The sequence below is a fragment of the Hemicordylus capensis genome, chromosome 1, assembly GCF_027244095.1.
Source record: "Hemicordylus capensis ecotype Gifberg chromosome 1, rHemCap1.1.pri, whole genome shotgun sequence".
In the NCBI taxonomy this organism is placed as follows: domain Eukaryota; kingdom Metazoa; phylum Chordata; class Lepidosauria; order Squamata; family Cordylidae; genus Hemicordylus; species Hemicordylus capensis.
In genome coordinates this window covers 398,982,238-399,007,637 of record NC_069657.1, presented here as the reverse complement: position 1 = coordinate 399,007,637, position 25,400 = coordinate 398,982,238, and the positions used below count along the sequence as shown (strand labels likewise).

The 25,400-nt window shown below is 46.2% G+C and overlaps 1 protein-coding gene across 2 annotated transcripts in view; it reads right to left on the bottom strand.

Annotated features, from left to right (window-relative positions):
- DNAH8 (dynein axonemal heavy chain 8) overlaps positions 1-25,400 on the bottom strand; it is a 390,116-nt gene that overhangs the window by 217,551 nt on the left and 147,165 nt on the right. For both annotated transcript variants that reach the window (XM_053305243.1, XM_053305251.1), the window contains 2 exons: positions 23,536-23,776; positions 18,283-18,482 (listed from right to left, as the gene is read on the bottom strand). In XM_053305243.1, coding sequence (XP_053161218.1) covers positions 18,283-18,482; positions 23,536-23,776 — 441 coding nt within the window. The remainder of the gene's footprint in view (positions 1-18,282; positions 18,483-23,535; positions 23,777-25,400) is intronic.

The following is a 25,400-nucleotide window of genomic DNA, read 5'->3' as shown; positions in this document are numbered from 1 at the left end:
GATTTTGTTGGGAATTCTGTCTGGTAAGAGAAACCCTTTTTCATCATAGCAGAGTGCACAGAGACACAACACAGCGGAATTTGGTTAGGCATGCATGTATGCTGAGAGTAAAATAACTTGGAGCCAGTTCATAGTTTCAAATCAATATAAGGAATATTTATTATAGAACTCCATTCTAGATAGTAAAGTGAAGAGACAGGATCTCTAATCTAGCTAGCTAGCTGGATGCAGATGGATTCTGCATCTCTGCACACATGGTACAAGGAGAGAGGAGCTTGCATGTTGCAAGGGAGAAGGAAGGGAAGAAGAAGGGAAGGAAGTAGAAAGTGGCTGGAAGGAAGGAAATCCCTAAGAATAGCAATCTACATATCAAGAGATAGTGTCAGAGCAGTAGAGAAGGGATTACCAATGTCTTGACCCTCTAACCCTCTGACTCACTAGTCTGTCCTCCACTGTCATTGAGACAAGAGACAGTGCAAAGTCCTTCACTTCCAACAGATTTACCCTTGCAGAATCCATGCTGATTCTCCTTCAGCAGAGCCTCTTCTTCTATGTGTTTAACAATTTTATCTTTGAGAATGCTTTCCATCAATTTGCCTGCCACAGACGTTAAGCTAACTAGCCAGTGATTCCCCAGATCCCCCCCTGGATCCCTTTTTGAAAATCGGTGTTCGATTGGTTACTTTCCAATCCTCTGATACAGAGCCTGATTGTAGAGATAAGTTATGTATTTTTGCAAGGATATTGGCAATTTCACATTTGAATTCTTTAAGGAATCTGGGTGGATGCCATCTGGCCTTGGCGATTTGTTAATTTTTAATTTTTCCAGATAGTTTAGAATGTCATCTCTTGTCACCTCTGTCTGACTCAGTTCTTCAGAGAAACATGGTGGAACAGTGAGAACCCGTGGGACACTGTTATTCCGGGATATAAACTCTATAGAAAGGACAGGGAGGGGTACCTTGGAGGTGGAGTAGCACTGTATGTTAAAAAAGGGATATAACCTAACAAGGTAGAAAACCTAGTTGGAATGGAGTCTTCCACAGAAACCCTGTGGGTGACTATACAAGGCCTGAAAGGGAACGTGCTAACAGGGACGTGCTAACACCCTCCAGTTCCAAACACTGACAGTGACTTGAGAGTTGGAGGAGGAAATCAGGGAGGCTTCAAGGAGAGGCAGGGCAGTAATAATTGGTGACTTCAATTACCCACACATAGACTGTGTAAATTCACAGTCAGGTAATGACAAAGAGGTCAAATTTCTAGATAAGCTGAATGACTGTGCCTTAGAATAGTTGGACTTGGAACCAACCAGAGAGAAGGCATCTTGGACTTAATCCTGAGTGGACCCAGGACCTGGTGCGGGATGTCAGTGTCATTGACTCTTTAGGGAATAGTGACCATAGTGCGATCAAATTCAGCATACATGTGGGGAGAGAATCACCAAGGAAGTCTAACACAGACACTTTGAATTTCAGAAGAGGAAACTTCTCCCAAATGAGGAGTATGGTGAAAAGAAAGCTGAAAGGGAGAATCAGGAGAGTCACTTCACTCCAGAGTGCATGGAGTTTACTCAGAACCACAATACTAGACACCCAGTTAGATTGTATACCCAAAAGGAGGAAAGGTACCACTAAGTCTAGGAGGATGCCAGCATGTCTAACAGGTAACGTCAAGGAAGCCATAAAAGGAAAGAAGACTTCTTTGAAATTGGAAGACCTGAACTTTACATCTGGGGATGCACCGCTAGAAGGGAGTGTGGGAGGCTTCTCAGAGTTGGAAACCTTGGTGGCTAAATCCACGACGAGAAATGGTGTGGGTCCCTCATTTTTGGAGTTTTTGACCAAACAGCTCTTCCCTGCCCGCTCAGATACTTGCTATGCGAGCGGTGAACAGTCGACCTGGAAAATTCTTGGCTGGAATATTGCCGGGTGGAACAGGAAGAGAAAAGATGCAGAGTTTATTACTTATATACAACAGTGGAATATTCTAGTGTTTCAGGAGACGTGGACAAAAGATGAGATCAATATCAGTGGCTATACTATCTACTCACTGAAAGCCCACTCGGATACCAATAGGGGAAGGCTGAGGGCTGGCTTAGTATGTTGTATATCGCTAGCCTTGAACGTAGAATCCATCCGATTAGCTGCCCCCCTATGCTATGGCGATTTTGATCAAGGCTAGGAGTGGAGACTTGTTATTGATCAATGTTTATTTGCCTCCTAGTCAATCGCTTAATTCCACTACTTCGATCTGGGAACAGTTGGATATGTATATAACTGAAGCATAATTGAATTTTCCCCATGCTTCTGTAATTCTTATGGGGGATTTTAACTCCAGATGTGGTACCGATGATAAAACGTTGATGGCCTCACATTTTTGGAAATGGGGAGATTGTATAGGTGGTGTTTCTCTCACTAACCGTTATTCTAAAGATAAATTTATCAACTCATCAGGAGCCCAATTGCTCTATTTAACTAAGATACATGAGTTGACCATTTTAAACGGTACTATACCCTCGGATATTCCTGGGGAATATACGTTTCTTTCCTCACGGGGAAATAGTGTAGTGGACTATGTTATGGTTTCCAAATCTATCCTTCCCTATGTATCCTCCTTTGAAGTGGGTGAGCAAATTTGTAGTGATCATTTACCCATGAACATCTATTTAGATCTTTCTCAGGAAAGGAGGGGTAATTTGTTCCCCTGTACTTTTGAGGATAGTTCTGTCAATCTTAGCTGCAAAATAAGATGGTCAAAGGCGGTAGAAAATGAAATTTCCAGGTTTTATGATTCTCCCGAAGGTAGAGATTTATTTGACTCCATTGTGCAAGCTCACCTGGGACTTCAAACAATTGTTGCTTATGGAAAATTAGAAACTGCTCTTATGCAAAAGTTCCTACATTGTAGTAAGCTACATTCTTCACAGGCCTATAGTAAAAGAGCAGCTAATAACTGGTTTGATCTGCGTTGCAGGGCATTACGTAAACAACTGCTGAGTATCTATAGAGAATATAGATTGGGTACAGAACAAATAGTCCCACCAATCTACTATCAGATTAAAAAGGCATACAAAAGTAGTCTTAAATATGCTAAACAACAAGCATTGCGAAGTGTTTGTAACAAGCTTATTATGGCTACTACTAATAAAGATAGCCACACTTTTTGGAGATTGGTTTCGGCAACCGGCAGGGTTAATATGCCTTGTAGAATTCCGGCTAGGTCGTGGGAATCTTACTTTTTTGTGGTCTATAATGATGCCCAGCCTAGCCAGATCTTTGTTCCCCCTCTGACTGGGGAGTTGCCCCGTTGGCCTCCTGATACGCCCGCTGAAATAACAGATTTAATAGGTCGCCTTAAAAATGGAAAAGCTCCTGGTCCTGATCTTCTTCCTGAACTATTAAAAACCAATATAGAATGGTGGGCTTTAGTTCTAGCTAATTTATTTACACTGATTAATAGTTCAGGTGTTGTTCCAGAACAATGGAAAACAGCAATAGTTGTGCCCATATTCAAAAATGGTTCCCATGCAGATCCATCCAATTATCGACCCATTAGTTTGTTGTCAGTGGTTGGCAAATTATATGCTCTGTACCTTTTGGATAAGCTTGAGTCATGGATTTCAGAAAATCAAATTCTCGGGATTGAACAAGCAGGCTTTAGAGCAGGCCGCTCTACTCTCGATCATTGTATGATACTGCACCATCTAGCAAAGAAATACTCTTGCAGCCCCAAATGCAAATTTTTTGTTGCCTTTATCAACTTAAAATCCGCGTTTGATTCTATCTCCAGATATTTATTATGGTCTAAACTTGGAAAAACAACAATAGATAAGAGATTGCTATTTTTGATGATGCAGCTTTACTCCAATTCCTCATTACGGGTTAGATACGCTATCAACGGGGCCCTAACTGATTCTATCTCCTCTACTTGAGGGGTCAGACAGGGCTGCGTCTTGGCCCCGACACTGTTTAATCTCTTTATTAATGATTTGGCTCTATTTCTGGAGAGTGTGGATTCCCATGCCCCGAAGTTGGCTAACAAACGAGTGCCCATTTTACTCTATGCCAATGACGCAGCCGTGCTATCTCAGTCCAGATTAGGTCTGCAAAGACTGTTGCGTGCTTTTGCCGGCTACTGCAATGATAACAAACTAACAGTTAACTATAAAAAAACAAAGGTCCTGGTTTTCTCTAAATCCAGGAAATTATATAAATGGGTAATAAATCAGAACCACATTGAGCAGGTTTACAACTATAAATATTTAGGCATATTATTTCAATATAATCTAAATTGGAAAACCCACAGGCTGTCTTCAATTCATAAAGCCTGCAATACCCTCAGTGCCTTTTTGCAATTTTACTACTCTAAAGGGGGCCAGTTTGTTCCCATGGCACTCCAGGTATTTCGTGCTAAGATCGTGGCCCAACTACTTTTTGGAGTCCCGCTATGGATCCAGGGAGTAACAGCTGAACTGGAGAGAGTACAGTCTATTTTTCTAAGAGCAATCTTTGCAGTGCCTAGGTGTGTGCCTTATTCTGCTCTGTGTTTGGAATCTGGGTCTTTCTCTATTGTCTGTAAAGCCTGGGAGCTTACTTTTGCTAGATGGAGTAAACTCTGTTCTGAGATTCAGGAATTTTCTTTTTTCCAATATTTATGGGTGGATTCTTATCCCAACCCTTGGCTAACGTATGTAAATAATAAAATTATTCAACTGGGCCTTTCTCCTTCAGAACTCCTCACTTGAGAATATAATAAGGTAAAGGAAATATTATTTCTCCGGTTGCACGATATTGAACGGCAGGAACTTATGTCTTCGGCCAATAGGAGTTGCTCCCCTTTACATTTTGGGATTTTGCCATCTTGGGGAGATAGAGGTGCTAATTACTTAACAACGCTACATTTTTCTAAATTTCGGGTTTCATTTGCTCAGGCCTGGTTTAATGTGTTGCCCTCTTCTCTTTTGGAACGGAGGTTTGCTAAAGATCATCCTGTTGCGGTTTTCTGCCCTTGTGGCGTTGGTCTCCTGGAAACTGTCACCCACGTATTGCTATATTGCTCTTTATATTGGGATGCTAGAGAAGAACTTATTTCCCCTCTGCTACTCAAATTTCCCGGAAGGTGTGATCTCTTTTATACATATTACTGCCTTGCAGATTCAAGTCCCAGGATTACAACAATTGTGGCTAAATTTTTCTATATTGCCATTAGGTTAAGGTCCCTATTAAGTGCTTAATTGCGAGAGCTGTCTATTGTTTTTAAGTAATTTATTATGAGTGATTGTATTCTGTTATATTGTGTTTTAGCATTGTTTTATTGATCGTTGTATTGAGTATATTTGTTACTCCTATTTCTGCTGGCCAATGGCCGTAATAAAATTGATGATGAGACCTGCCCAAATGAGGAGAACAGAAAGAACACAAACTCTGGCAAAAGAAATACAAGGTGACAATAAGGGAGGCAAAAAGAGAGTTTGAGGAACATTTAGCTAAAAGCATCAAGGGGAATAACAATAACTTCTTTAATTGCATCAAATGCAGGAAACCTGCCAGTTGGAGGAGGCAGTTGGACCATTAGATAATGAGGGAGTGAAAGGGATTATTAAGCAGGATATGGAGGCTGCAAAGAAGCTAATTCAGTTCTTTGCGCCCATCTTCACGGCAGAGGATACTGAGCATATACCTGTTCCTGAAAGAGTCTTTTTAGGGATGGAGGCTAAAGAACTGAGTCAGATAGAAGTGACAGGAGATGATGTTCTAAACTATCTGGAAGAACTGAGAACTAGCAAATCGCCAAGGCCAGATGGCATCCATCCAAGAGTCCTCAAAGAACTCAAATGAGAAATTGCCAGCCTCCTTGCTAAAATATATAACTTATCCTTGCAATCAGGCTCTGTACCGGAGGACTGGAAAGTAGCAAATGTAACACCTATTTTCAAAAAGGGATTCAGGGGCGGTCCAGGAAATTACAGGCAGATAAGCTTAACGTCCATTCCAGGCAAATTGATGGAAAGCATCCTCAAGGATAAAATTGTAAAGCGCATATAACAAAAAGCCCTGCTGGGAGAGAACCGACATGGCTTCTGCAAAGGTCAGTCTTGCCTCATGAACCTTTTGGAGTTCTTTGAAAGTGTCAACAAGTGTCTGGATAAGGGTGATCCAGTTGACATAGTATACCTGGACTTCCAAAAAGCTTTCGACAAAGTTCCTCATCAAAGACTCCTGAGAAAACTTAGCAGTCATGGGATAAGGGGACAAGTACATGTGTGGATTGCTAACTGGTTGATGTACATGAAACGGAGGGTAAGGATAAATGGAGAGTTTTCACAATGGAAGGAATTAAGAAGTGGGGTCCCCCAGGGATCTGTACTGGGACTTGTGCTTTTAAAATTATTCATAAATGATCTAGAGGTAGGGGTAAGCAGCGAGATGACCAGATTTGCAGATGATACCAAACTCTTTTGAGTAGTGAAATCCAAAACAGATTGTGAGGAGCTCCAAAAGGATCTCTCCAAACTAGAGGAGTGGACGACAAAATGGCAAATGCGCTTCAGTGTTGGCAAGTGTCAAGTGATGCACATTGGGACAAAAAACCCCAACTTCAAGTATACGCTGATGGGATCTGAGCTGTCAGTGACTGACCAAGAGAGTGATCTTGGGGTCGTGGTAGATAGTTCTTTGAAAGTGTCGACTCAATGTGCAGGTGCTGTGAAAAAGGCCAATTCCATGCTAGGGATCATTAGGAAGGGGATTGAAAATAAAACTGCTAATATTATAATGCCCTTATACAAAACTATGGTGCGGCCACACCTGGAGTACTGCGTACAATTCTGGTCAACACATCTAAAAAAGGACATTGTAGAACTGGAAAAGGTGCTGAAGGGGGCAACCTAGATGACCAGGGGCCTAGAGCACCTTTCTTATGAGGCTAGACTACAACACCTTAGGTTACGACTAAGGGGAGACATGATAGAGGTCTATAAAATCATGCAGGATCTGGAGAAAGTAGATTTAGAGAAATTCTTCTCTCTCTTACATAACAGTAGAACCAGGGGTTATCCCATGAAATTGATTGCCAGGAAATCTAGGACCAACAAATGGAAGTACTTTTTCACACAACATATAATCAAGTTGTGGAATTTTCTGCTACAAGATGTGGTGACAGCCAACTTAAAGCTGGATGGCTTTAAGAGGGGTTTGGATAACTTCATGGAGGAGAGGTCTATCAATGGCTACTAGTCAGAGGGCTATAGGCTACCTTCAGCCTCAAAGGCAGGATGCCTCTGAGTACCAGTTGCAGGGGAGTAACAGCAGGAGACAGGGCATGCTTTCAACTCTTGTCTGTAGGCTTCCAACGGCATCTGGTGTGCCACTGTGTGAAACAGGATGCTGGACTAAATGGGCCTTGGGCCTGATCCAGCTGGGTTGTTCTTATGTTCTTATGTGACATCTGCAACCTTCTCATCAGGCAGCCAAGTCACTGTGTGGTCCACACCTGAATCACAGACCTATCTCTCTATACCCCTAATGATCACTTTGCCTACTACTAGGAGGCCCCCACCCCCTGGAGGAGTATGCTATGTGCAGGAGGATATGAGCTCACCATACATCGAAGTGGTCACTTCTAAGGGAGTGTTTTCCTCTTCCTCAGAATAATGTCCTTTTTCACTGAGACCTCCATTCTCCATGACAGCAGAGGAGACATCAGTCTGGGAGTGGGATGCCTCTATCACATCCCTGAAGGTCTTGTCCATGTACCTCTCTGAATTGCTGAGCTCCTCTAGATCATCCACCTTGGCTTTGAGGGAACAAACCTGTTCCGTTAGAGCCAGGAGCTCCTTGCACCAAACACACACCCATGACTTCTGCCCATGTGTATTCAACACTCTGTGGAATACACTGGGAAGTCCCCCCTTCCCTGCTGGCTTTCTACATTCATGACTGGTTTTCTTGACTGTTTAGAGTATTTGGAGATTATTTGCTTGAAAGTTAGGTTTCAGCTGAAGTGGTTAGCTATTCAACAGTTTCAACGCACCCCACCCTGAGAAAATAAAAGAGGGAGTCTTCCTGCTAGACTCCGAGTGATCAAGAGGACCTCCTTTCAAGCTCTCCTGCACACTTCCCACCTAACACCCCACCACTACCACCACCGGTGAAACTCTCATGATACCTGTTTGCTAATTCCTGCTTGCTAATTTCCCTGGTCATTGCCTCTTATGTATGCTTCAAACCTTGGCAACCAGGCTCAACAGGAATGTGGCCTCACCTACAAGGTGTGACTCACCTCAACCCTAGCTGGTTCCTCCCACAGTCTCTCTCCAGGCAAAAGAGAAACTAAAACTGAAAGCCACACAGCCACCCAAACAAGCCCTGGCAAAAAACAAGCGCAGCACTGGCAAAAACAACAACACACAAGCGCACACACGCGCACACACGCGCACACACACACACACACACACAGAGGGGCTTCTCCCTTAAAGATATAGTAGCCCCTCAAAATCTTCACCACCTGTTTGAAGCAAAAAAGGTGGTTTTTAAAAATAAATGTTTGCTACTCTCTTAGGTCTGCTTCTCCTCTTCCCACAGTAGGCTTCAAACTCTTCACAAGGCAGCTTCATATGTTCACATATTTTCAATCATCTACACTTCTTCCCCTCTTCTGTGGATATTTCCCTCTCCTTTTCACTCATGAAGTTATGATTCTGTCTTACTGCTGCATATTCCTAATTAGTACCTAACCACAGTTTGCAATCAAAGTTAGAGACAGATAATGCAAATTGTGGTTTGGACTAACTTTGATTGCATTAACATTGGCTGCATTCACACATAACACGGAAAAACAGGTTGCTTACCTGTAACTGATGATCTGGTAGAGATCCATCGATATCCATAAGAATGGGTTCTGCGCCTGCGCAGGAGTCACGCGGTAGCCATGCCTGAGCTTGTTGAAGCGTCGAAGCCACGCCCACACGCTGAAGCATCCTATATAAGGCGTGCCTTTGGCGCGAAGTCCCTCAGTTCTTGGACAACCACCCTGGAGGACAACCATCCAGATGAAGAAGGTAAGTTCATCCAAGGTAAATACTTAAAAAGGTTAATGCAAAGGGCTGCACACCTGAACGCACATAAAGGTAGTACTATTGCAGAGGGGAGGCCGGGAGGGTCTTATGGATATCGACGGATCTCTACAGATCATCAGTTACAGGAAAGCAACCTGTTTATCTGGAGTGAGATCCGTCGATACCCATAAGAATGGGTGTTTAGCAAGCTCCATAAGGAGGAGGGGAGCAGTAGAAATTATGGCAACACCCTTTTTAAGACGCTTCTCCCGAATGAAGCCTCTGCTGCAGAACGTACATCTATGGCATAGTGTTTGATAAAAGGGGACTCAGAGGACCATGTGGCTGCTTTGCAGATGTCCGTGAAAGTAACCCCTGCTAGGTGTGCAGCTGACGAAGTGTGGGACCTAGTAGAATGGGCCCTTATAGCTTCAGGAGGTGTTTTATTCTGCAGTTTATATGCGAACAATATCACCTGCAACAACCATCTTGACAATCGTTGTCTGGAGTTTGGGGATCCTTTGGAGGAGTCCTGGTACAATACGAAGAGGTGCTTGGAATCCCTAAAGTCTTGTATTCGGGACATATAGAATAACAGAGCATGCCGCACGTCCATAGCGTGCAATGATCTTTCCAAGGCAGTAGAAAGGAGTCTGAAAAATGTAGGCAGGATGATATCTTGGTTGAGGTGGAAGGAGGACACCACCTTAGGTAAAAAAGAAGGATCCAGGTGCATCCGGACCTTGTCAGGATAAAAGATAGTGTAAGGCGAGTCCACCCTGAGTGCCGTGAGCTCACTGACACGTCTAGCTGTAGTAATAGCTATCAAGAAAGCAGTCTTCCAGGAGACCAGTTTCAACGAAGATGTGGCCATGGGCTCGAAAGGAGGTTGAGTAAGGGAAGAAAGAACCAGAGATAAGCTCCAAGGTTCTACTGGAGGCCTAATTGGTGGGTACACATGCGAGAGTCCTTTTAAAAAGGCCTTACTCAATGGATGGGAGAACAAAGTCTTTCCATCACTGCCCGGGTGTTGTGCAGATAGGGCAGCCAGATGAACTTTAAGGGAGACATTGGCAAGACCTTGTGTCTTTAGTGTCGTTAGGTAACGCAAGACCTCCCGGACTGAAGCCTGTCTGGGTAGAAAACCCCTTGACCTTGCATATATCTTAAAACGGTGCCACTTGCTCTGATAATTTTTACATGTGGATGCCTTCCGTTGGTTAAGTAGAATACGGTTCAGGAGATTATCCGCCAGGCGGTCAGACGTAGAGTGAGTACGTCTGGATGTAGGATCTGGCCTCCGTCCTGCGTCAGGAGATCTTGGTGGTGGTAACAATTCCTGGACAGTCTGCGTAGCTGTGGAAACCAGGCTTGTCTTGGCCACCACGGTGTGACTAAGATCCCGCTGGTTGGTTGTGACAGAAGGTGCACCACCACCCTGGGTATCAGGGGGAGTGGGGGGAACATGTATGGGGTTTCTGTGGACCAGTCCAGTTGAAAAGCATTCCCCAGAGAATGAGCATCGTGGCCCGCCCTCGAACAGTAATGGGAACATTTTGCATTCGTGAAGCAAGCAAAGAGATCTATGGAGGGAAACATCCATTGGTTGAAAAGTGGGGTCAGGACCTCTGACTGCAGCTTCCACTCGTGTTGCCAATCCTTCAAGAAGACACGACTGAGGTCATCTGCTAACGTATTCTCCAGGCCTTTGATGTGAACTGCTACAGGGCAAACATGGTTTTGGATGCACCAGTGCCATAATTGGACACTGAGGGCACACAAGCTCCAAGACACCGTCCCGCCCTGTCGGTTGATGTAGGCCTGTGCAGTCGTGTTGTCGAGCTGGACTTGAACGACCTGGCCCCGTAAGATTGGTAGAAAGGCTTGTAGTGCCAGAAAGGCAGCTAGTAGTTCTAAGAAATTTATGTGCAGTTGGGCTCGTTGAGGGGACCACCTGCCCTGGATCTTGTAGCTCTTGCAGTGAGCACCCCAACATTGTAGGGACGCATCTGTGGTCAACCAGACAGTGGGTGAAGGAGTCTGAAAAGGGACCCCAATGAGGAGGTTGTCTCGTCGAGTCCACCAGGATAGCGAATGAAGCACTTGTGGGGGGATCAGTAAGCGTTTCTCCTGGCTGTGTGTGCGTGGGCGAAAGACAGAGAGGAGACATAGCTGGAGTCTCCGCATTTTTAAGCGTGCAAAGTGTATTACCGCATTGCACGAAGCCATCAGTCCCAACAGGCATTGGATGGAGCGAGCTGGTTGGGTGGGTTGCTGTTGGAAGAGGAGTACCAGGTCTTGAATGCACACAAACCTGTCTTCCGGTAAGAATGCTCTCTGTACCCTGGTGTCCAGAATCACCCCAATATAGGAGATCACCGGAACCGGTTGCAGATGTGACTTCTTCCAATTGATTTGAATGCCTAGGTCATGGAGAAGATTTATTACCTAGCGGATATGCAAAAGTAACTCTTCTCTGGTCTTTGCCGTCAGAAGCCAGTCATCTAGGTACGGGTAAATAGTGATCCCTTTGGTATGCAGGTGCGCAATAACCACAGCCATGCATTTTGTAAAAACCCTCGGTGCGGTAGACAATCCGAAGGGTAATACATTGTATTGGTACACTTCCCGCCTGACGGTGAAGCGTAGATACTTTTGATGACATGGTCGAATACTTATATGAAAATAAGCGTCCTTGAGGTCCAGTGTTGCAAGCCACTGTTCTACTTGGAGGAGAAGTATGCAGAATTTTCTGACACAAATGAATTTGTTCAGGCGACGGAGATCCATGATGGGCTGGATGCCCCCATCCCGTTTGGGAATTTGGAAGTAACGGGAGTAGAATCCGTCTCGCCTGTCTGCCCATGACACCGGGGCTATAGGCCCCTTCTGAAGAAGTTCCTGCACCTCTTCCCATAGAAGATTCGATGAAGGAGTGAGTCTCAACCCTGTGAATTGAGGAGTGGTCTTGAATTCGAGTGCATAGGCTGAGCTCACAATTTTCAGGACCCATCTGTCTGATGTTATATGGTGCCATGCGGGGGCATGGCTGGCCAGTCTGATGGAAGGCTGGAACGGAACGGTTGGAAGACCCACCGAGGTTGAAGACCATACCCCCGCTGGCGGGAAAGGGGAGAGAGGAGGTGTCAGTGGGTGATCCCAAATTTCAAAGATGCTTCTGGTTGTCTTGCGTATTGGAACGCTGGGCCTGAGATGTCTTTTGTCTCTGTTGGTAGGTACACTTTTGATAAGAGGCATACGGTTTCCTGAAGTCCCGGCGATCCTGGCCTCGATACGGAGGTCGATATTTTCCATAACTGGGCCGGAAGTTGGATGTTTGTCCAGAGGATGAAGGAGCAGTGGTAAAAGTCTTGGCTGTGAATTTTGACTTCTTTAACTGTTCCATGGTGGCATCTGTGGTGTCACTAAAGAGACCGGAACCATCAAAAGGAAGGCCTTCAATTTTTTCCTTCATGTCCATTTGGAGGTTAGTGGATCGCAACCAAGCATGCCTACGTAGAGTGATAGCTGCTGTCATAGCCCTGGATTCACCTTCCGCCAGGTGTTTGACAATGCTAAGTTGGCGACGAGTTAAATCCCCTGAACTTTCTAAAGTTTGACGGAATTTGGCTCGGAATTCATGAATGGGTAAAACCTCCAGGTCTTTTTCTAGGAGTTCCCAGAGGCCATGGGTGTATTTGGCTGTGCAGGCCGCATAGTTAGCCACCCTTATGGAGAGACAGGAAGTGGAGTACACTTTTCTGCCTAGGAGGTCCAATTTCCTGCCTTCTTTGTCAGGAGGCACAGTGTGGCGTTTACCCGCCTTGGAAGAAGAGGCGCAGTTGATAACTAAAGAATTGGGCGCCGGGTGTTTTAACAAGTATTCATTGTCCTTGTCTTGTACCCAGTAAAGGCTCTCAAGTTTCTTTGAAGTCAGTGTGGAGGTGTGAAGCACTTCCCAGGCACATTTAGCGGCTCTCGTGATTACTGGCAGCATAGGCAACGTCACAGGAGCAGTAGACTGAGATTGGAGCATAAAATTATAAATTGGATCGTCTATTGTTGCTAGGTGCGAGCGGATATCCAGTCCTAGGGCATCAGCCATTACACAAATGTGCTTATGGTATGCCTTAAGTTCATCATTTGGAGACACATACGTGGGGGGAGCTACATCCACTGGTGGGTCCACGATATTACTACCTTCTTCGGAATCCGATTCAAAGTCAGACGATCCATAGTGCTCAGAAGGGGAACAAGGTGGAGATCTGTCTCCATTTGTTGGTACAGTGGTTTGTGTTCCTTCAGTGCTCACAGATGGCTGCGGGAGAGCATCTGTTTGAGTAGAGGTAGAACGAGTACTCACTGACGACGTTTGGGAAGCATGGTGAGCCATTTCTGGATAGCATGTCTGAGTAGCTGTGGTATCGAAAGAGGGTCTCATAGATTGCAAAACTCTGTTGTCATCAGAAGCATATGGCTCTCCTGGTGATGTCATACCCATGGGAGCTTGGATGTAGTTACAAGTATGCCAAGACAGTGGAGATTGCACTTGGTTAGCAGGTGCAGGTACAGAAGACTGCGCTGTGGAGTTGAGAAGCACAGGCCGAGAGGACGCTGAGTCTGTGGGCAGAAACCCTCTGAAGCTAGAGGTGGAACATTTACTCGACGTCGAGTCCAACAGTGAAAAGAGCAAGCGAGTAGCTGACGGCAGAGTATCCTCGGCATTGACCTCGATGATTTTGAAGGCAGGAGCTGAATATCGAGGTGTCACCTGTGAGGCAAGGACAGGGGTATGCAGCACCGAGGCAACAAGTCCAGCAGCTGGCGTCAATGGTGAAGCAGAGGCTAGTGGGGTCGGGGCCAGTGAAAGAGCGCGAGCCATCGGCATCGAGATCGACGTCGATGAGGCTGGACAAGTTTCCATAACGAGAACCGTCGACGTTGAGGCAGTCATATGTTCTGGAGCCGCTGACACCGATGGAGCCGTCGACGCCGATGGAGCCGTCGGCATCAAAGATTGTCCCCTGAGTGGCGACGGAGTACGAGTCGAGATTAAGTCCGGGGATCTTCGGCGTTTGTGCGGTGGAGATTATGGCAGAGCTACAGCTTGCCGTTAAGAACTCTCTTTCGAGCGAAGGGCATGCCTCGATGGGGAAGATGACGATGAACTGCCCAGTGTCGATGCCGGTTTCGATGGCTTAGACATCGAAGCTGATGGCTTCGACTTTTGCGTCGGCAAAGGGGACTTTTTCGACGTCGAATGTTTTTTCGATGTTGACAGAGATCTCGAAGATCTTGAAGATTCATTCCCCGTGCTACGAGAAGACGCAGGGGCGTAACTATAGGGGGGGCAGGGGGGCACGTGCCCCCGGCGCCACCCTGGCAGATCACGTGGGGGGCGCCAAAAAGTGGCTCCCCCCCGCCACCCCCCCCCACCGCTCCCCCTGGATCGCCCACCGATCGCTCGCCCACTGGCGGCAGGCATGCGGGCAGCAATTTTTTTTTAAAAAAAAAAAATTCCAATCAGCCAGCGAGGGCGCCACACTGGGCGCTGCTCACTGTCACTACTGCTGCCGCAACTGCTGTCTCCTCCGGTTCCGGGAGGGTGGCGCCGCAGGCCCCCGCACTTGCACAGGCACACACGCAGTGCTGTGCACTGCACTCGCAAATCAAGAATCCGACAGAGTCCGGGCAGGCGGCGGGGCGGGGCTCGCTGGTTCACTTCAGTCAGCGCATGTCCCTGCGACCACGTGGGTGGATTGTTGAAGAGAGACTGTGCTGTTTGCAAACTCGTGCTGACTGCGTGTGCTGTGCTGTGAACTGTAGCCTGTGTACTGCCGTTTTTGACCTGATTTGATTTTGCCCACCACTGCCCTGCTTCTCGCTGGCTGCATTCTTTGATTCTACTCCCTCCCCAGCCCCAAAGTAAGCAAACTGCCTATATATCTCTTTCTGACGCTTCTTGTGTCTCGCTCCGTGTGTTTGTCTGTGTGTGTCACGCCCTCTTCTTCAGCAACATCAAATGACTGGGAAGAATGCAGGAGCTGCACAATTTTGGGGCAGTGAGAAGTGATTGCAAAGAAGATAAATGCTGCATTTGCCACTTTGCAGCTTTCCTTTTCATGCTCTTTGTTTTGGGGGAGCGGGGCACAGATGGGGCGTGCACCTGCCTGCTTGCTTCTCCAGCAACAGCAAACGACTGGGAAGAATGCAGGAGCTGCACAACTTTGGGGCAATGAGAGGAGTGATTGCAAAGAAGATAAATGCTGCATTTGCTACTTTGTAGCTTTCCTTTTCATGCTCTGTTTTTGGGAAGGGGGGCGCAGATGGAAGATGGGGGAAGTGGTGCAAAATGTAATACCTATGTATTGCCTTTCTCCCATTCTAGTCAGGATGTGTAAAGCAAAAGAGTAAATCTTTCCGTTTTGTGCAGCACCTTTTCGCTGCCTATGGATCCCAAGTTTATTTGTAGCCCGTCTGTAAAGTGCATTCTTTCAGAATAGCATTTACTTGAAAGCAAGAAGAGACCCAGCGAGGGGAGCGAAGAGCCCCACTAGGCAGTGCTGCCGCAGCAGCATGCTGTCTCGCTTGCCAGCTACTACAATCCCCCCTTCAGGCTAAAGCCAAGTGAAGAGACAGAGAAAGAGCGGAGGGGGTGGGGGGAGGCGCGCCCAAAAGGCTGGATTGTTAAGAGCTCCGAAGAGGACGGGGAAGGGCTATAAGAATGCCACGAGACAGCCTCGAGACAGCAGCCACCTAGTAGGACGAGCTGGGCTGGCTCCCCTCCCCACTAAGGGAGAGTCTGCATTACTGAGCCCCGACAGGAGACCAGAGATACTGACAGCTTCCCCAGAGTCCAAACCGAAGAGCTCCTCTCAGCGAGAGGGGGGAAGGCAGGGAGGAGGTGAGCTTGTTAAGTTAAAGCTCAGTTAGCACCGCTCTGAAATGAAATATAGTTCAGAGAGTCACTAGTCTGTAAGAAGGGAAAGGCTTGATTGTTGATATTGACCATAATTCCTTGCAGACTTATGCAGAAAAGTAGTACTAGGAAGTTTATTCCTGGCTGTGAGGGTTTCTTCGCCTCAGATGCTTTATTTACTGAAGGAAGGCAGGGTTGTCTCTCCCCCCGCCCCTTGGACTAAGATGGATAATTTCCTGAACAGAGACTTCTTCTCGGGTAGACCCATCTGAAGGTCGAGTTAGGCATGTAAACATCTTTTTTTAGTTCACAAAGGGAGAGAAGAGACAGCCTGAGACACACCTTACAAACAAAGCAGATTTGCAGTCATATTCGGGGGGGGGGGTCACTCACTTATAGCCACACTTTAAAGGCAGGATTCTAGGCAGAGACTTTGCTGATGTGCCTAAGCTGATGATTTGTAATATATGCATTTTTTAAAGTATTGCCTTAGCAGTAAAATATTATTCTTTAAAATATTGTAATATGTTGAGCAACCCAGCAGAGAGGTGGGGGGATGGGGCATTTTAGATAGTGGGAAAGGATTAACAATTGTTTATGAATAGATTTGGTTTCTGTTTCTGGGAACTTGATCAAAGGCTGTTAGCTCTGTTTTAAGAACTTGTGCCAGGAGTTCTCAACTTCTAGTCCAACATCATTTGGGGACCCAACTCCCATCATGGCTTTTAGAAAAAATCTACTTGTACATGTGTTTTCTGGAAAATCCTTTACAAACATTGGTTTCAGGAAAAAATCCACTTAGACACATGGTTTCCTTTATGTCAAGCTCATTTTTAAGTTGAGGCTGCACAAATATTTTAAATAAGGAGTTATAGATTGTATCCCCCTGTCAAATTTAATTTTAAAGGCTGTAATTATGTATTTGTGATCTTGATATATTGAAGTATATTAAATGTATTGGTATATCCATATTAAGCTTTCATGATTTAGGGTACTCTCTTATTAATATAGTGACCTAAGTATAATGTAGTATGTATCATCATTGCATCATAATTCTGTTGTTTGAGATACAGGCCAACTCCACAGGGTTGTTGTGAGGAAAAAACACATGTGTCAGTCAGATGTATGTTGGGGGGGGCGGCGAGGGGGGGCGCAATTTCAGTGCTTGCCCCGGGCGCCGTTTTCCCTAGTTACGCCTCTGAGAAGACGACTTCTGGTGATGGCGGCTCGACGTCGATGGAGGAGCTGATTCCAATCTCGGAGGCATTCTAGAAGCCGAAGTCGATGGACGGGGTGTACCCGGAGTCGAAGGGCTCAAGACATCGTCATAAATAGCCGCCCGAAGGTGAAGAGCCCGGTTTTTTCTCGTCTGTTTCGAGAAGGATAGGCAGATCTTGCAAGAGCAGACATTGTGCTCTTCTCTGAGGCACAACAGACAAAGGTCGTGAAGGTCTTTTGAGGGGAGTTTCACCCTGCAGCCTTCACACCACTTAAAAGATTTTTTCTCCTCAGCCATTTCCAATCTCAGTAGTCAAGTCCGTTCCAGGTCGAAGTCCAGGGATCATCGCTAGCCAGTCCGCGTCAATTAGCCAGGGAATGCCGAGAGTCCATTCTGAGTCAAAACCAAACAAAGTCGCTTTCCAGTCCGTGGTCTAAATCCAGTAGATCAGTCAAATTAAGGATGAACTTTTTTGCAAGAAGAGAGGAACTTTCCGACAACTGAGGTGGCAGACCGAGGTCCAAACGCAAAGGCGGTCGGAAAAGAACTGAGGGACTTCACGCCAAAGGCATGCCTTATATAGGACGCTTCAGTGTGGGGGCGTGGTTTCGGCGCTTCGACAAGCTCAGGCATGGCTACCGCGTGACTCCTGCACAGGCACAGAACCCATTCTTATGGGTATCGATGGATCTCGCTCCAGATCCACAGGTCCAATGGACCCACAGACCCACTCCCCCCTCACCCCACCCCACCCTACTCTCATTCTCCTGTCCGAATTTGCAAAGAACCCACCCAGGAGCCAGGACTGTACTCACAATGCCCCTTGACAGAACAATATATTCATGCCCTTGCTGAACAAACATGCCAGCTTTGATAGTGTTGATCACCTGTTTGGGAGGGTGGTAAGACAATCCTCCTTTCCTCATTCGCTAAACAAATGATCAGCATGGCCAAACTGAATCACTGTTCTGTTTAGTTTGAAGATTTTTGTGTGTATGTGTGTTTGGGGAACAGAAAGTGGGTACACACTAAATAAATTTTACTTATTTTTATATAATTAAACTCTTAAAAATTACTTTAAACTACCTGTTACTCAGCAAAGAGCCCAGGACCATTAAGCTATCTTCCATCAGTGTAATAATTTCAGCAGATTCAGTTCCCTTGAGGAGTAGCTCTCCTCTTCCCTTAAAAGCGGAGAAACTCAAGATCTGATTTGCCCAGCTATCAATCACTTGAGCTAACTTGGCTTCAATATCCTTTTCTTTTATAGCAGATATACATATATCCTAAGAAGACAGAAAAATTCTTTACAAAAACAAATATTACAAAGTTTGGCTGATATATTAACTGTGCACCTGCATACTGGGAAGAAGTGTATCTGCTGCAGGGAACTTCCTGAACTCTGTAGTACTTATTGTGCAAGTAAGGCAATTTTTGCCATTCTCTCCTACCCATAAAGGTGCCCTACACTACTCAAAAATATGTTCCTGAGGGTCACACAGCTTTCAGGGACATATTGAACCTAAGGGGTATACTCGTGGGTCAAATGTGCCGTAACCCAGAATTTGGCTTTTAAAAAGCTAAATCTGGCAACATGCACAAAGAAGAGATTAGCAAATATCTTCTCTCCCTTGTGCAATAAGTACTGCAGAGCTAAGGAAGCTCTTCATAGTGAGGACACTTCTTCCAAGCAAGTGGGCTCACAGTTAGTGAGGATGTTGACCACTGAATTATCTCTTTCCAAAATACATGTCTCTGGCTCAGTTGATAAAAGCATGCAAAATATATCATATTAGAATAGAAATAACTAAATGTTACTTTTTAAAGGGAAATGTGTCATGTAGGTTTTTAGCCACAAATATGAAAATAAAACAGTTAAATTTTAAAATCTGTATACTCTGTGTGTGTGTGTGCGCGCGCACACATGCATATATTTACATTTAAATAATAACATGCATGTGTATATGTTTTTAGCAATAGCAATAGCAATAGCACTTACATTTATATACCACTCTATAGCCGGAGCTCTCTAAGCGGTTTACAATGATTTAGCATATTGCCCCCAACATTCTGGGTACAATTTTCATTTATTTTTGTCAGGCATTATTTGGTTTGTAGCCAGCTTCTCAACAGCATTTGAGTTATTGGGCTTTTCTAAGAAAATAAAAATGAGTTGGTTTTTGTTTTGTTTTGTTTACAAAAAACGGTACTGAAGTCTGTAATATTTATTTTAAAGGGTCCTTTTACCTCAAATGCTGTTGATAAACCTCGTAAACATATAGCACATACAGAAGCAAAGAAAAAACTTGTTAGGAACATAGGAAGCTGCCATATACTGAGTCAGACCATAGGTCCATCTGCTCAGTATTGTCTACACAGACTTGCAGCAGCTTAAACAACAGATATCTAAACAACAGATATTCCCCTCAGGGGATGAAGCTGCTCTGGGAAGAGCAGATGGTTTCAAGTTTCAAGAGAAACTTGCTGGAGAAGAGGAGAAGAGGATTCCATCTCCCCCAAGGTGTGAGACTGGGGTGCTTGCCTCTTCTCTTCTGCCCTCCCTGGTTGCCATCTGCCTCCCCCCAGGACTGCTTGCAGAGAGGCTTTGCGGGACTGGGGCTGTAAGGGTGACTGGGCAGTTTATCCTGGTTCCATCTGCTGAGCTTAGGAAGGCTGCCAGTGGTGGCGGGCCCGCCAACGAAGGGTCGACACCAAAGGGGGTTGCCCCTTTGGGGGAGCCACTTCGGGGGAGAAACGAGGGCAAGGGCTGGACACTTTGTCCAACCATTTGTATAGAGGGAGGCATTCAATAGTGTGGCTTCTGTTCAATCAGTTTTAAGTTGTGCTGAGGTTGGGTTGAAGTTGTAATGTGTGTGGGTTTGTCTGGAGATGGGGAGCCAGGGAGTGCCTTCGTTGAAGGTGGGGCAGCTATTCCTGTGGTGGTGGGGAATAGAAGAAGAAACGCTGGCAGGTCAGCAGGCTGCTCCAGGGGAAGGGTGGTCAGAAATCTAATAGCTGTCCCCCTTTCCGGCTGTCCTGCCAGCTCTTTGACCTCGGGGAGCACTGCCAACATCCCACATAACCTTACCTTGCTCCTCTGCAATGCCAGGTCGGTCAAAAATAAATCAGAACTCATCCATGATTTGATCATGGATGAAGGGGCTGACCTGATGTGTATTACTGAGATTTGGTTGGGGGAGGCTAGTGGTCCAGTTTGGTCCCAGCTTCTCCCACCAGGATATTCTGTAGAGGAGCACGTGAGGGGACGTGGGTGGGGAGGTGGAGTGGCTGTGGTCTATAAGGATACCATCTCCCTTACCGGGGTCCCTGTTAGGGTATCGGACCATATTGAATGTGTATACTTGAGTTTGGGGACCAGGAATAGATTGGGACTTCTGTAGGTGTACCGATCACCCCGCTGCCCAACGGAATCCCTTACTGAGCTCATGGACTTGGTCACGGAACTTGCGTTGGAGTCTCCCAGACTTTTGGTGCTGGGGGACTTCAATGTTCATTTTGGGACCAGTTTGTCCGGGGCAGCTCAGGAGTTCATAGCGGCCATGACGACTATGGGCCTATCCCAAGCAGTCTCTGGATCAACGCATTTTGCAGGTCACACGCTTGATTTGGTCTTTTATTCTGATCAGGGTGGTGTTCCGTGGGTGGGGACTCCTACGATTTCCCCATTGTCATGGACGAACCACCATCTGGTTAAGGTTGGACTTACAACCACTTCCCACCTCCGCAGGAGCGAGGGGCCTATTAGAATGGTCTGCCCAAAGAGGTTACTGGAGCCGGTAGGATTCCAAGACGCCTTGGAGGGATTTAATGTTGGCTCTGCTGGTGATCCTGTTGATGCCCTGGTTGAGAACTGGAACAACTTGCTCACCAGGGCCGTAGACACAATTGCTCCTAAGCGTCCCCTCCGACCTGCTTCAAAATTGGCCCCTTGGTATATGGAAGATCTACGGGGGCTGAAGCAGCAAGGTAGGCGACTGGAGCGCAAGGGGAGAAAAACTTGACTAGAGTCCGACAGATCACGACATGGAGCACATTTAAAGATCTATGCTCAGGCGATACGTGCGGCAAAGAAGCGGTTCTTTTCTGCCCGTATTGCCTCTGCGAGTTCACGTCCGGCGGAGTTATTCAGGGTTGTCAGGGGACTAGTATCTGCTCCCTCTCCCTTGAACCAGAATTTGGAGGCATCAGTTACCCACTGTGGTGTGTTTAATGAATTTTTCGCAGAAAAAAATCTCTCGAATTTGGGCCGACCTAGATGGAGACTCCACAATTAATTTGATGTCTGAACTGGAGGTGTCCAGCAACTCCTCTTATACGATTCGACTGGATCAATTTCAGTTTGTGACTCCTGAAGATGTGGACAAGCTGCTTGGAGCGGTCAGGCCTACCACTTGTCCTCCTGATCCTTGTCCAACATGGCTTGTTCTATCTAGCAGGGAGGCTGTTGTAAGTGGCCTGGTAGAAATCATAAATGCTTCTCTGAGGGAGGGCAGGATGCCTCCTTGTCTTAAGGAGGCAAGTATTAGACCTCTTCTAAAGAAGCCTGCGTTAGATCCCTCAGAGTTGAGCAATTTAAAGGCCAGTTTCCAACCTCCCATGGCTGGGCAAGGTAATTGAGAGGGTGGTGGCCTCTCAGCTCCAGGCGGTCTTGGAGGAAACTGATTATCTAGACCCATTTCAAACTGGTTTTTGGGCGGGCTATGGGGTGGAGACTGCCTTGGTTGGCCTGATGGATGATCTCCAATTGGCAATTGACAGAGGAAGTGTGACTCTGTTGGTCCTCTTGGATCTCTCGGCGGCTTTCGATACTATCGACCATAGTATCCTTCTGGAATGTCTGAGGGGGTTGGGGGTGGGAGGCACTGTTTTACAGTGGTTCCGCTCCTACCTCTCGGACAGATTCCAGATGGTGTTGACTGGAGATTGTTGCTCTTCAGAATCTGAGCTTAAGTATGGTGTCCCTCAAGGCTCCATACTCTCTCCAATGCTTTTTAACATCTACATGAAACTGCTGGGAGAGATCATCAGGGGATTTGGAGCTGGGTATTACCAGTATGCTGATGACACCCAGATCTACTTCTCCATGTCAGCTTCTTCAGAAGCTGGCATATCATCCCTAAATGCCTGCCTGGAAGCAGTAATGGGCTGGAAGAGGGAGAATAAACTGAAGCTGAATCCAGATAAGACGGAGGTACTTATTGTGCAGGGTTGGAACTCTAGAGACGATGTTGATCTGCCTGTTCTAGACGGGGTCACACTTCCCCAAAAGGAACAGGTTCACAGTCTGGGAGTACTTCTGGATCAACGTCTCTCCTTGGTTTCTCAGGTTGATGTGGTGGCCAGGGGTGCTTTCTATCAGCTCCAGCTGATACGCCAGCTGCGCCCGTTTCTTGAGATCAATGACCTCAAAACAGTGGTACATTTGTTGGTAACCTCCAGACTGGACTTCTGTAATGCGCTCTACGTGGGGCTGCCTTTGTACGTAGTCCGGAAACTTCAGTTGGTTCAGAATGCGGCAGCCAGGTTGGTCTCTGGGTCATCTCGGAGAGACCACATTACTCCTTTGTTGATGGAGTTACAGTGGCTGCCAATAGGTTTCCGGGCAAAATACAAAGTGCTAGTTATAACTTATAAAGCCCTAAACGGCTTAGGCCCTGGGTATTTAAGAGAGCGTCTTCTTTGCTATGAGCCCCACCGGCCGTTGAGGTCACTTGAGGAGGTCCGTCTCCAGTTGCCTCCAACTCATTTGGTGGCTACACAGAGATGGGCCTTCTCGGCTGCTGCCCCAAGATTGTGGAATGCGCTCCCTGCTGAGATACGATCCTCCCCATCTCTCGCAATTTTCAGAAAACACCTGAAAACACATCTCTTCAACCAGGCTTTTTCAGCTTTTTAAAACTTGTTTTTAAATAGTTCTGAATATTTAATTGTTGTTTTATGATGTGTTTAATTGTTAATCATTGTTTTATTTTTTATAATTTTTTTCTTAATGATTAATTGATTTTAATGGTGTCTTAATGTAAACCGCCCTGAGCCTTTTGGAAGAGCGGTATAAAAGTTTTAATAATAAATAAATAAGTAAGTAAGTAAGTAAGTAAGTAAGTAAGTTCTCTCCCTGGCTTCTCAAAGATAGGGCTGAGAGAGATTCCTGCCTGCAACCTTGGAGAAGCCGCTGCCAGTCTGTGAAGACAATACTGAGCTAGATAGACCAATGGTCTGACTCAGTATATGACAGCTGCCTATGTTCCTAAACACTGTTGCTCACTGAGAAAGACAGAACTTGCTCTTTTGGGGGCGAGGGGTCACATGTTTATTTACCTCAATGTCATCCTTGTGTTTGAGAAGTGGTGCTTCCATGATATTCCGTAGGCAAAAGGAATCAGATTCCACATCAAATGGATGTGAAGTGGTTTCAGAAATGCGATTCCAGTGTCTCAGTTTCATTGCTTTATTGGTCATCATTTCTAACAGCGGGCATGATTCACTGAAATCATCTATTCTTTTTTTAAGATCTAAAAATGCCTGCCAATCTTTAAGTCCTTTAGGTAGTTTGCGGCACCTATCATTAAAAAAATGGGGAAATGTTTATTATTTTAAAACAGTGAAAGAGTCTCAGTTTAAACAAAATGAACTCATAATATTCCCTAAAATCCATATTTAAAAATAAAGCTTTACATTACATCCTAGATGAAAAACAGGTTGCTCACCTGTAACTGATGATTGGTAGAGATCCGTTGATATCCATTAGAATGGGTTCTGTGCCTGCGCGGAAGCCTCTCGGTGTCGAGTTTATACAGCTCCTTTTAGGCGCCTGCGCCCCGCCCCATGTGACTACGTGGCTATTTAAGGTGGGAGAGAGCGCAGGCTGCTCAGTTCCTTGGAGACCGCCGAGGTAGTCGAAGACATGGCTTATAGTACCTTAAAAACCCACGGTGCACTGCAGAGGGGAGGTTCGGGAGGGTCTAATGGATATCAACGGATCTGGCACAATCGATAACTAAAGAATTCGGGACAGGGTGTTTAAACAGGTAGGTATTATCCTGTTCCTGAACCCAATACAGACCTTCCAGTCTTTTAGATGTTGGTGTTGAAGTATGGGGAACCTCCCAAGCGCACTGAGCAGCATTGGAAATGATCGGTAAGAGAGGAAGTGCCACAGGCTGTGCCGATTGTGTTCTCTGCATAAAATTATAGACCAAATCGTCTATAGTCTTAAGTTGTGACGTAAGATCCAGACCTAATGCATTGGCCATGCGTTTCACATGGGAATGGTAAGCCTTTAATTTGGTAAGCCTTTAATTCTTCTGTCGGTGACACATGGGAAGGAGTTGCCACATCTGGAGATGGGTCCAATTCCACAGTTTCTGTCTCTGATTCGAAATCTGATGACCCATGGTGACTTTCTTCCGAATCCGGATCCGAAATGGATTGGTGCGTCGGAAGCCTAGGAGACATCTCCCTCCGCTCTAACAGTGACGGTAAAGGGTCAGTCTGTGAGCTGGCGTTAGCGTAATGTCTTGAAATCGTCTGAGTTTGAGCCAAAATGTATTGAGTCTTTGTTTGGGTGCTCACACTAGTGAACAGCCTGTCTCGGGGAGGTGGAGCAGTACCCGTTGCTAAAGCAGGAGTCTGTCTCGAGGCTAACCCACCCTGCCAAGCACGGTGCTCTTGAAAGTCATATCCCGCACCTGGGGATGCGGTTCCCAGTAAGGCAGTCTCCGCAGAAGGCAATGCCCGATGGCTAAAACCACAAGTGTGCCAAGGTGTCGGAGTTGCCAGTTGTCCAGCAGTGAGCATACGCGGGTTAGAGGTGGAAGTATCCTCTTCAGAACGCGGAAAACCTCTGAAAGTAGATGGCGTATTGGTATTGGAGTCTAGCAGTCTCAGCAGAGGATCTAGATGAGGTGGGTCATCCCCCGCTTCTTCTGCATCCATAGTGAAAGTCATCGGAGCTCGAAAGCGTGGGGTCACAGCCGTAACATTCGTTGGTGTATTCAGCGTGGACATACAGTCCTCATCTCTCAAGGTGGACGGTGAGCAGATCGGAGTTGGAGCAGGCACCAGATCCCTGGTGGCCAATATCGAAAAAGCAGCTGGCAGCACCGTCGATGCCGAGGCCGGTGCATGCCAAGGTTCATCCAAAGTGTCCGTCAGTATCGACGTCGCGATGGCCTGTGTTGGTG